At 32.2% G+C, this 13,776-nt stretch overlaps 1 protein-coding gene across 1 annotated transcript in view; it reads right to left on the bottom strand.

Annotated features, from left to right (window-relative positions):
• LOC143085233 (extracellular matrix protein 3-like) overlaps nucleotides 1–13,318 on the bottom strand; it is a 67,595-nt gene extending 54,277 nt beyond the window's left edge. The window contains exon 1 of the mRNA XM_076261470.1: nucleotides 8,185–13,318. Coding sequence (XP_076117585.1) covers nucleotides 8,185–13,168 — 4,984 coding nt within the window. The 5' untranslated portion in view covers nucleotides 13,169–13,318. The remainder of the gene's footprint in view (nucleotides 1–8,184) is intronic.
• Nucleotides 13,319–13,776: the final 458 nt, after the last annotated feature.

Here is a 13,776-nt window from a genome sequence, read left to right as displayed (position 1 = left end):
GAATGAAAGGTCTGTTATTTTTTAAACCGTGGTTTTAATTTTAAAATTTGTCGATTGATATATTTTTCTCAATATCTGTTTACTTTTAATACATTTTATATACTACCACTTTAAATAATTTTTTGTTAAAAGTGCAACTGACATAAAATTGAACAGATGATCATTGTTAGAAATATATCTATTTTTGGATTAGTACGTTTTCGGTATCGATACATTCAAAAAACTGTTATACTCTGTCACTGCACTTTGTGCTCTCATATTCCTGGTGTGACTTGTAAAATATATCTCTTCAAAATTCTTGTATACAAATTTGTAAATTTACAAAATGTATTATGATCTGTGAATTGCACTTTTAGTTTCTTTCGAAAATGCTAAATGAAACACTCCTTATAACAAATCTTATAGTAAAGCTAAATTCTTTTGATATTATTTTCATAATAAGATAAAATATGAGTGCTTTCCTCATTTACAACATGCTTTTTGCACTTAACCATAGGTAGCTAAAATCCTTGGAATTTTTTCCTCTCAAAGACTATTGCGTAATCCATTTTGTAATCTGAAGGTAAAATCCTTATCTTTGCCAAAAATCATTAACAGCTAGAGGGAAAATAATTGTCTAACAAAAATACAAATATTTGGAAAAGAAACTTAATCATAAGAAATGTAAAATACATTAATTTGTTAACAAAGATTTTCAAGCCCCTGCAATGAAAATACCTTTGAAAATGAAATCATACTTTGAAATGACTAAGGACTGGATGAACTTTTAAGGTTGATGAAGTTTTGAAACTATTTGTTTCTAGACATCATTTTAGACTTGTTTTGAACATTGAGTGCTTTAAGTTTTCCTCGTTAAGTAGAATTTTGTAAATATGGATGGTACTTTTTCTAAATAAAACATATGTTGTTATAATGAAGACAATACATAGAATTAAAATCAAAATATTATACTTATGCTAGGCCTCCCATAAAATAATCAACAGAAAAAGCACCACTGAAATTAGAATTCATACCCAGGTATTTCAATTTCTATTTTTGAAACTTGACAGGCTTGCAGCATTTTCAGAAATCACAGAAATAACTTTATCAAAATAATCAACATTTCTTTCAAAAATGGTCAAAGTGATATATATCTAAATTCACACTTATATAAGGTACAATCAAATGGGACTTTTCTTATTTTCCTGTTCTTGCAACAGTCCCATCATAAATCTAGTTAAGTCAGAGCACTAAAGGGAATGAAAAAAATAACTGTAATTGTGTTCCATAGTCTTACAATTCCACTGTCTTGTTCAAATTGCTTTGAGAAAATGTTTATTGCTTACATCAAGTTCAACTTGGTGGAAATCAATTTTACAAACAATAATTCAATAAAACTCACACAGACACTAAACAGAAGAAAGGCAATAGTCAATAATTTATGTTGTCAAAGTAATAATAGATCCTGTCTCTATAATGGTCACTTTGTCACCAGTCCTGACTAAAAGTTTAACCTCAGGTGATATTGGACTATTGTTACACAGCTGGGGTTCACAGATGTAATGAATCTTGTCTGTCATTCTCCAAATGTTTATGTCCAATTTAGAGAAAAATGGATCATTGACATGATGAAGGGAGGGTAGAGAAAGTTTAATCTGTACTTATTTCTTATTCTTATTTTTTTAATCACAATGATCTGCACTCAAGATTCCTACTCAACAAATTCCCGAGATTTTCTCAGTCCCTCAGTCGGATGGTTGATTGTAGTCTACCAGGGCTGTTAACCTTGTGAATTTTGGGAAGAAGATCCGTTATCGCATCCCTGAATGTCAAAAGATAAAATGGACGTCTATACCACACAAACATTGTTGTGTTTAGTGGTGGATACAGAAATTTTCATAAGAGGGGGCCTGCTCCAGTCATGCATCAGTGATTCCCTATATAATCAACCAAATGATTCCACAAAAGTCAAATCTAAGGTTCTGGCAAAGAAGAGCTTCTTTGCTTAAACAATAATAATTTGACCTTGAAGTCAAGGGTGAAGGTCATGTCCGAGTTTATAATGATACAAATAAATGTGACAGATGGTCTCATGGCAAAACCTTCACACTTCACAGATCTAATATCCTTTAAATACTGTCTAAACATGAATATTATTAAGTTCTTGCTAAGATGTGTACACCTTAATTGCCAGAACAAACTTAAAGTCAATGACAACTGTCAGTTACAATATGTTCCCATTCAAATGCATTGATCGTTGAAAAAAACATGGAACCCTTCCCCTGGATCCAACTCTGTAATACTTCCAAATGCAAACTATCGATCATGTTTACAAGAAAAAAAAAGAAAAAAATTGACCAGGGTACAAGATCTAGAAGAATGAGAGTCTAAGAATATAGATAAAAGAATAATTCGCATTCGACAGCTTGTCTCACTTCATTGAATAATAATCAAAACATATCTATTCTAAAATGGAAAAATCTTTGTCCATTAAACTTTATAATTGATATAGATTGAGAACTGCTTTAAGTTTAAGTTTGACAAAAAAAACTTGCAAATAATCTTAGATCTTAGAAAACATGAAAACCAACAGGATAAATACATTGAAAATGGAAAATACATGTTAACCTTATCACTATTTGGAATCAAACAACCCAATGCACATTTCATTTAATATTCATTAATCATAACTGCTTATAAAATGTCCATTTCTAGTAAATATGATCAATACCATGTGTCTTGTCCATTTCCCCAACTGCAAAATCAATCATTGAATTAATTTCTTCACATTAAGATTAAAACTTGTCTGATGTATGTCAATATAAGATAATAGTTTTACTGGGATAGTTAATTTCCAAACATGTCTCATTGACAAGACTCCAAAGCATGACACATCTCTCAGACTTATATTCATACTGGACGCCACTTGTGTTGTATGACACATGTTCCATATGGATAAAATAACAATAATATAACCTATATCCAGATGATGACAATTAAAACAGAAAAGTTTACAAAATTTGTATGCATTTTGATCAATTAGATTAAATTGGCAGAGCTCAACAGTTTTTTTTGTAATTTCATCTCTTGTTCATTGTTCAGAAGGTAATCCTTTAAACAATGAGTATTTTAAATTAGTACTTTATTGATATTCTACTGCTAAAATAAATCAGTTTTGAGATCTTTTTAGCCTAAATACTAACATATGATTTGCTCATCTTTATTTTTCTTCCAGCTTGATTAAAACATCAATTCACTTGAAAGTAGAAAAGATAATCTAAAAGTCAATAAAAAAAATAATAGAAGAGCCTGAAATCTTCCAACCAGCAGCAAGACACAAATAAAATAAAGTAACTTCTACAAACATCAAAAGAAAACCAGAGACCATAAAAGCAACAGTAAGCATAAAACAAAGCAATGATTTGCACCAATAAATTAACAATAAAGTAACAAGAGAACAGCTGTTTACTGTCTCAGCTGACTGCAGTACAGACAGATGGTGACATGTCTCCCAGGGGATTACAGAACCACTTACAATTAAATAATATATTATCATGTCTTCATGGTTAGTACACATGGATAGATCACAAAAGTACCATGTTGCCTAAAATATTGATTATCCCCCCTTGTTACTAACATGGTGTGCATCATGCACAAGTTAAAGCAACTCCTGATATAATGATGTGATATTAGTAGGGTGTCTTGATATTTTTTGTGAGTGACATTTCCTAATGAAAAATCATTCAAAATTACAATTGTTTTCCCAGAAGAAACATATGTTGTTTTGATGTGGTTAAAACTAATGTGTTATTACTCTTTGATATTAAAAATATCCTTTGAAAATTATAGGAGAAATTTACTGAATGTTATTTATTTAAATAATACTACTCAATCAATGCTCTTAATGAAATCCCAGACAATGATTCAATTTACATGTAGACAGGAGAAGATATTTAAGATCTAGGGACTGAACAGTCTATTGTATAAAATCGTCAATTTGACATTATATTACTAGCTAATAGCTATGTATATGGTCTACAGTGGCAGATCCAGAAATATCCACTGACTACTTAAGAAGGGGCCTGCTCCAGTCATGCTTCATTAATTCCCAAAATAATCAACTCAGTGAACCACAATTTTTTCCACAAAAGGGGGGCTGAAAGTACAGATTCTGTGTCTACATATTGCTTACATGGGAAGTGAGAACATATAGTACATGTGTTGCAATCAAATTGTTTTAATAACTATTTGTTTTACCCTAAAAATTATTTAACTGATCAAATGAAGGGAGAAATGGTTTTTGGAGCAGGAGTACATGTACCCCTTCTATGACCCACCTAAATATTCCTCTAAAACCTTTCCCATTTTAATATGAGTAATTTGTTTTTCTCACAATAGTAAAGATCCACCCATATTACTGTATACAAAAAGTGTACTGAAAGTCTATGCCATGTGTTTATAGTAATCACTATAAGTACTTCAAAACAATAAAGAAGTAAGTCAAAGGAGGTACTGTTTTATATCTGTGATTAACTTTGTAAGTAGTAAGTAATTAAAGGGTCGTTGGTTATCATAAAGCTGTGTTTATTTACATAGACATAGGCAGTAAACTGTATGGAGAGTGTACTGATAACATAGTAAGGTTAGAGTATTGATAAGAAGTTGTAAAAGGTTCTGCTGTTTTATTTACTATCTGAGAGGTAAAGCTGCTATCAAAAGGCTAATAAAACTGACACATAAAGACAAGCATCAATTGCTTCATATACTTATATTACTATTAAACTATAAAATTAAACCAAACTGAATTTAAAACTTTCAAACAGTAGCACATTAGTCACTACATATGTACATTTATCCATATCTTTGGTGTTTTGGTGTTATTGGGTTACTGTATACATGTATCTATTCTAACTCGATATCTATTTTAAATGTAAAACCAAAAGAACATCTTACTATTTACAATGGAATAAAACTAAATATTATTTTATTAACCCAAATTAAAGCATTTTTTTTTTTTACAATAGGAATGCATTTAAACGCCAAATATTTTAAAACCCATTGATTATGACGACCTACAAAGGACAGGAGCTATGTAACCAAAGGTTGCTAAAAAGAAAAAGTAATTTCATAATTTCATAAATAGGTTCAACTTTCCTTGAGAATTCTGAAACCTTAATCTAAATATATTTTTTAATGTATGTTACTAAACATGTATAGCTGAATGCAAAACAAAAAAAAAACAAAAAAAAAACAAAGCTTAAAATTAATTGTTTCAATTTTTATCACAAAAGTTGTAGACACAAAGGTCACTTGTTTCCAGTAGATCAAAGCACATGTATCTTAACAATATTACTTTTGTGCTAAAAAAGCACTTCTTTTACATACCCGTAGCTAGGGGGGTTCAAAAACAAATAAGCACTGCTAAAGTCAACGTTCTGTTCGAATTGTGACTGTTAAAGTCGAGTTTGTGGGTCCAAATCCCCCCCTTTGGAATTTCCTGGCTACGGGCCTGTTTTACAAATTCCTACAATGTTGCTTTAGAGTATGATAAGGATTTGCTTTTGCTGTTATACAAATGTATAACATATATATATACTGATATATCTGTTACAGGGAATTTGTAAAATCAGGGATTTTGTAAAATCACTGGACTAATCAGTGATTGTGTAAAATCACTAACAGTTTCAGTGGTTTTGTAAAATCCCTGAAATTGTTAGGGATTTTACAAAATCACTGAAAATAGAGCTAGGGATTTTGTAAAATCCCTGATTACAATAAAGTAAAACATGCTATTAGAAATGTGTTTTTCTTAATATAAAGATAGACCAAATGAATGATCACTAATGATTTAGAAATATATTTGTTTAATAAACACTATGAGCTAGAACTTGTGTATAATGATAATGACTAAAAGGCATATTTATTAAACGGGTATTTAGACCACTCTGAATTTGCTTATTTTTGCAAGACAAGTTTGGGTGACATCCCTACCACTATAAGCTATTGATATGTGAATTTTCCTAACTATGCTATACATGTCTTCAAGACATACATAATATTTTTAAAACATCTTCATCTGATGCATTTGTTTTTAACATTTTTTTTCAAATCTCCACATTGAAGAACTTCATACCTTCATTTATCAACAAAATATTTATTGTATTTGGATTAAAAGAGTTGAGAAATTTTAGAAACTTATTCAAAGTTATACCACTTTGTGATAGAAAACATGTGTCTGATAAATGACCAAAGTAGATAAAACTTTGTTTATTTTTGCTTGGTTAGATTAACCTATTCATAAACATGCAAGTACAAAACAAAGTATTATTACCAATATTTTCTGTTGTCTTTTTTTATTATTGTTTTGTGAATATAAATGTTATTTTGTAGGCAGCAAATTAATAATACAACACATATTTGCTTTTTATATATCAATTTTCATGCAGCATTAAGATACTCTTGATCAGTAACTCTCTTTCAAACACGGTAGTGATAAGAGCTTGTTTTGTCTTCTTTCTGTGGCTCATTGGCAAAATATTCCAAAATGTTTATCATATTTTCCCTGGTTCCATATTTTGCACTTTAATTTTACCTCAATTATTTGAAGTAACTTTTGTATGTTTGTTCTTGATTTCAAGACATTTTTGCCTGAGCCATTGTTCTACAGTATGTCAGTTGTTTTGTGTATGAAAACCGCTCACTTAATATTAAAATAAAGACTAGATTAACCTCAAACTTATTGAGTGTTACTGTTGTAGTCTTTTTTTCACAGAAATTCTTAATAAAAATGAATGAATGTATTTTACAAATTCCCTGAATTTAATCAGTGAATCTGTAAAAAAGATCTTAATTATTTCAGGGATTTTGTAAAATCACTAGTCAAAATCAGGGATTTTATAAAATCACTAATCAGTTCAGTGATTTTACAAATTCCCTGAAATTTCAGTGATTTTACAAAATCACTGATTTCACAAATTCCCTGTAACATATCCAAGTCAAAGAAAGCAACTGATTATAGTGAAGATTTTTTTTCTGAAGGTTTAAGATAAGACATGTTCTACAATGTATATATATGTCCCAATGGATGTTCCTTATTCTATTTTAATTTAAAATTAATCATAACATGACACTACAACTGGCAAATTTACTGTACACAATTTTATCTTTCCAAAGACAGCTTGAAAATAATTTTACATAAACTGACCCACTTAACATGCTTTATGATGAAAATAGTTGTGCAGTATAATTGAAAATAAATAATCATGCTGTTACTTATTTCCCTTAACAATGATAATATTTGTTCATTGAGTAATAAAAATATCATCCTGTCTAGCCTAGGCCCCTACCATAGATTATCATACTGTTGTCCAGTAGTTTTTTGCAGTCTGATGAGTCTATTATATTAAGCATGTTAAGTAGACATACATGCAGTAGCAAATCCAGAAATTTTCATAAGTGGGGGACCACTGACTGCCTGAGAAGGGGCCTGCTCCAGTCATGCTTCAGTGATTCCCTATATAATCAACCAAATTTTTCCGGGAAAAAGGGCCCTCCCTCTAAATCCACCTGAGCCTCTGACATGCACAATATAATTATACATGTACATGTAGACTTAAATGAACAGAATTGTTAGTTTTCTTACTTGGATTGTTTTAAATCTATCATTTCAGGGCCTCTTATGGCTCACAATGTGATATGGGTTTTGCTCATTGTTGAGAAGCTGCACTGTAAGTGGTCTAAAACAGTTAGCTTCTATAACATTTGGTTTCTGGTGGAGCTGTCTCATTGGCAATCATATCACATCTCCGTATTTGCATATAATGGGATGAACAAAATTACCAGACAGCATTGTATCTAAAATTGTAAAACCAAACCCTTAGTTAATTAGATTCCCTACATATATTTACTGGGGATTCATTTAGTTTGTAACGTGGAAACCAATTTCTGTGGATTGAGGTTAAAATTGCATATTCGGATATTTAATTTCTTGGTTTTGGAAAGGCTACATACGCATGTACATGTACATGATATGGCATACATTCTTAAAAAAATGTAATTTTTTGGACGTTTAAATTCATGGTTCCCCTAGCCTGTACCCATGACATCCACGAAAATTGGTATCCAATGAATATTAATGAATCTACAGTACCCCTTTTCTACAGTTAGTAAATAAGCAAGCCTTGACACTTAACATGACTAACTTACCCTGTGTCCATGACGATGTCTTTACTTTGTTGACCAGGATGTAACCATGTGTTGGTTGGACTGTAATCTCGTACACCAGGGACTTTATTTCACTGTCCCTATCTATAGCAGACAACATCCGATCGGTAATGGTTGCACCAATGGTATTCTGGTCTAAGTGGGTCAGTTCATTCAAGCCACTGTTGATCTTAAGGTAAGGTATACCATTGTCCATTGGCATTATTTCAATAGGTATTGTCTGAGGCTGTTTGGTAGAATGCTCCATGTTGGAGAAAATATAAAAGTCAGAATGTACTCCATCAGTAACCGTGAAGGAGAAAGCATCTTTTGAGGTTTCCGTTCCATCATGTTGATATGTTATCAAGTTATTTTTTATATCTTCATTTGTAAACATAGTAATGATTCTGGAGTAATTGTACAGAATATTTCCATGAAGTGGAAGTTGAGTTATCACAAATTCAATATTGACATCTATAGTATCCTCATCCACAGCTTTTAATTCAAATGGCGATATCAATTTGTTTCCTCCTTCTGCAACAAATAATGTATCAAACACAAGAGTTGGTTTCTTATTATTAACATCTGTAACGGCAATTCTAAATGTCCTTTTAACAGAATTGTGTCCATCTGTAACTTCAAACTGGAAAGAATCCATTTTAATTTCTGATTTAGCATTGTGTATATAACAAACCTTACTCCCAGCTAAGTCTAACTGTGTAAATGAAGTTATAGGTTGATACGGGTTGTCAGTATTATAGATAAAGCCATGAGATGGAATTTTTGTCACTCTGAAAATGAGTAGAGCATCGGGACTTTCAATGTCTTTTCCACGTAAGAAATCTGTTGTTAGTTTGATCCTGCCACCTTCTGGAAGCTTTACACCTTTGTTGTAAACTTCAGGATAGTTCAAATCCATGCCTTTAATAGTAATATAGAAGTATTGGTCTATCAACGGGTTCAATCCATCGGTAACATCAAACTTAATGATGTCACGTTTACCTTCTGTGCCTGTATGAATGTAATAAACTTGCTGACTGTCTATTTCAAACTGAGTAAAATTTGCACTATATGTCATATTGACAATTCTATCATGACCTTTATCTTTTATAAAATATCCTTGTGATGGTAGTCTACGTATTATAAATGTAATGTTTGGATCATGTGAGTCCAGGTCCTCTGCTTTCAGGACTTTATCACTGATCAATTTCCTGTCACCAATATTGTCAATCTGAAGTCCAGTATGTATTGTAAGTCTTGGTGTTTCATCATCCACGGGGATAATTATAATAGGAATGTTCTGTGTTACATTGTGAAGCCCATCGGTGACAATGAATTCTACGGAGTCTTCAAACGATTCTGTATTATCATGTTGGTACATTATTGTGGACGATCTTACAATGTCAGACTTTGTAAACTGAGTAATAGGAATGATACCGGTTCTTCTTTGTTGTACTATCTGTCCATGCTGAGGAAATGTGCGTATAATAAAAGTTATTTCATCGGATGGAACGTCTTCATCTACTGCTGACAAGATCGGAGAATCTATTTTAAGTTCCATTCCTTCCATAACGATAAATTCCCTGATAAAAACTTTGGGACTTTCATCATTTTTGGGATAAATAGATATGTGGAATGTAACTGCGTCTGGTGATATGTTTACGCCATCTGTACATTTAAAGGCAAATGAATCATGTTTAGGCTCTTCACCAAAATGAATACTTTGGACATAATTCATGTGACCGAGTCTTACATCCTCAATGTAAAATGCAGTGACCGACATGCCGACCCTTGATTTCTCCGATCCCGGAGCTGGCGAGATATTTTCAATGTACCCTTTGGTAGGTTGAGTTGTTATTATACACTGAACATTTTCATCTTTAGTGTCTTGATCTACAACATCTAAATGAGTAGGTAAAAATCTTTCCTTTTCACCTTCGTATACAGTAAACGTTTCAGTAGTATATATTGTTGGTGTGATGTTGTCTACTGGGAGTATGTAAATATTAACAGTTATCTCTGGTCTTTCTCCTACCATGTCCCTCCCATGCAATACTAAGACAAATCTATCACTTTTACCATTATATCCCACATCTGAACCCTGATGTTTATATTGTACTTTTTTGTCCAGAACATCTTGGTATGTAAACTGATTTGTCGGCCAATTCCCTAAAACAACCGAACCTTCTACTGCTCTAGATTTCACATGAAACTGTATCGCTTTTGGTTCAATTACATTTTTAATCTTAATATATTCAGAAGATAAAACTACAAATCCTCCTTCATTCACTTCAAATTCCAATTTTAGTTTCTTTTTTCCATTTAAATCAAGTGTTGGTTTTTTCTCCTTTTTTTTAACAGTTATGCGCACCCCTATGGGTACAACATGAACACCATCTGTTACTTCAAGGTTAATCAAATCACTTTTTTCATCATTATCCTTACTCTGATAAATTACAGTCCCAGAAAACAGATCTGCATAGGAAAATGTGTCGGACACATCTAAAAATTGTTGTCCTTTAAGTAAGCTTCCAAAATCTGGTAGTTTTATCAATGTGAATTGTATCATGTTTGTATTTGAATCTGGATCTTGAACATCAATCACCTGTGTGTTCAACACAACTTGCTGATTTTCTAAAACAGTTGCGCCCATATTTGTCACAATGGGTGGCTGGTTATTTACTGGAATTAAAGTTATTGTGAAATGCTGATTAGGTAATATGTTACCACTTGAATCTTCTACTTCAAAATAAAACTGTATTCTACGCTCTGTCAGTCCTTGCTCAGAAGATGGAGGACGATAACAAATCTTTTGATGGAAGATTTCTGCTTGCTCAAAAGTGTTGACCGCTACGTTAAGTTGATCACACATAACTATTTGTCCAGCATCTAAATGTACGTAAGAGTCCTGGTCAAATGGTGACCTTGTGATGTGGTATTTTAGCTTTGATTCATTAGTATCGCTGTCGATATAAAATAAGTTCTTACGTTTAAAAGGTGTAACCTGAAATTCTGTGACAGTAAAATTGAGCTGTGTCTCTGGTCCAATGGTAGGTGGTTTATCATCCACTGGATAGATCTTCACTAAAAATTTATATGTTTCAGAGACTGTTTTTATTTTTTCTCCACTCATTAAAGAAAATTGTATTTTATCAATTACTACTGATGTATGGTGTGGTCCTACATGTCGATAAAACAGTTTATTGTCTAAGATGTCCATTTGAGTAAATCGGTCAACAGGACGTTGATATATTCCATGAATGTTCTGCCAATTTTGAATGTCATTTGGAATTTCAAATTGACGCTTTAAAATAATACCTTCTGTAGAATAGGGAGGTAGCAAAATGAATTGAATAGAAGAATCATCACTATCTATATCTGATGCACTGAGAACAAACTGTGATATGGGCTCCATTCCATTTTTCTTTATTTCAAGGCCAATGTTGACAGTAAGAGTAGCAGGTTCATCATCTACTGGAAAAATAATGATCGGAAATAAAAATTCTACCGTGTGTTTAGAATCAGTCATACGGAAAACTATGTTATCACTATGAGTGTCACTGCCATCATGTAGATATATAACTGTCCCTAATTTGAGATCATTTGGTGTAAAATATTGTCTCCCGCCTGGTAAAACTAATTTGCCATGTCTTGTTCCATCAACAACAGAAATCTTTACTTTGCTGAGATCATCTTCATCAGAAATTTGTAAGTTATGTGTAGAAGTTATATTTCTTGACTGACCTTCAAACAGTTGCAGTCCAGTATTTTTTGTTGCTATAGGTGCCAATGTATGCTTTGGATGAACTATTATCATTAATGAAAATGGATTGGATTTTAAGCCTTCTTCATCTATTATTTCCAAACCTAATTCAAATGTTCTTGGAATGTTTGAATCATCATTTGGTGGCTTATAAGCAATTTTTAAATCAATAATATCTTTCTGGTAAAAAGAATGTAGTTTAATATTCTGGTCATCTGTACTTACAATTTCACCTTCATTTGGTCCTAAAGGGTGCGTCACATTGAAAATTAGTCTATCACTCACAGTTTCAGCATCAGTTGCACTCAGTATTTTGGGTGAAATTGCAGTCATGATGAACTGATTAATACCATTTTTGGTTGTTTCTATTGCTAGACGAGCTTTCTGATTTAAACGAGGAGCAGAATTGGGTAAACCATCTTTTATTTCCACCTCTTTTAAAAAATATTCCTGATTAACTAAAGTTCCATCTCTTTCTAACAATTCTAAAACTAATGGAATATAATCCTTGTTTGGTGAATTTACCTTTGATGTATGTTTGTACTGCAAGTTCATTTTTAAAAACTGATCACAATCAATGAATGATACTGATGAGGCGTTGTTTACAACATACCCGTAACGTGGTAAATTTTTCATTCCTGACAAAACACTTACTTTACATATCTGATTATCCCTGTCATAATTAAATTGAGTATTTAAATCTCTTATTGCATCACTACTTCTTGAATAATGTTCTATAGTTAACGGAAGATTTCTAAGCACAACCTGGAACGGTAGACGAAATGAGATACGAAAAGATAAGGTTACTGGAATGATTTGAGTATTGGAACTAGAATCAATGCGAATGAGTAGGCGCACTTTATCAAAACTGGGAAAAGTTGATCCAAAGTGTGTATATTTTACATCCTTAGGTCCAAAATTGCATGGGAATTCAGATGGAAACAGTTTCCCAGGTAACTGTGACAATGGGTCATTTTGAAGAACTGTTACAGAACACTGTTCTCCCCTTTTTTGATGTATAGTCAAGTGAGAGTCTGGATTCACATAAAAGGATCTACCGTGTGGCACAATTATTTCATTGTTAGTTATAATCCTGTTAACTTCGGATGCTGAACTGCAACAGGTGTGCAGAAATGTCACCAGAATCCAAAGAAAAAACATAACACTGTTTCGATTCCATATCGCACCTAAAAGGCGCAGTGTCAAGTCACAGTTCGTGGACATTTTGAAACTGTATCACTCCTCTGTCTTGCTGTTTCTACAGCGCACTGCCGCATTTCAATATAAAATCAAAACAAATGCAACATGCGACAAGATTGTCTCACTCACCTCTCACCTTTAGTTCGCGGATTAATATTCAATCTTACTTGACTTCCGGATGTACACAAAATAGTTCTATTGTTTCATTCCTAACGGAGGCAACTATGTTGATGCTAAGTTGTATTTTAAAAAATATTGAATTTTCTTACATAAAATGTATACTGTCTACAGTGTTAAATTGAATTGAAAAGGAAACCATTTTGTCAGATAAGTTTTTGATTGCTAAAGTGTCTATTAACGGTAATCAATGCAACATCATATCTAATCAAAAGATAAAGAACATAGGTACCAATATTTGTTTTTGTCCAAACAATAACGTGTTTTTGTGAATGTATTCTGTTTCATTACATTTTCATTTAAATCATAGGGATGAAAATTGTCAAATTATTTGATATATAAAGGCAACAGTAGTATAGATCAGTATATACCTTTGTTCGAAATTCATAAATCGATTTCAAACTAAAACTGAGTGAAACACATCAAATATAAGAGGAGAACAACGACACTATAGA

This window comes from Mytilus galloprovincialis, chromosome 8 (genome assembly GCF_965363235.1).
Source record: "Mytilus galloprovincialis chromosome 8, xbMytGall1.hap1.1, whole genome shotgun sequence".
Lineage (NCBI taxonomy): Eukaryota > Metazoa > Mollusca > Bivalvia > Mytilida > Mytilidae > Mytilus > Mytilus galloprovincialis.
The sequence above is the reverse complement of the archived record's forward strand: the minus strand, read 5'-3'. Positions and strand labels throughout refer to the sequence as shown.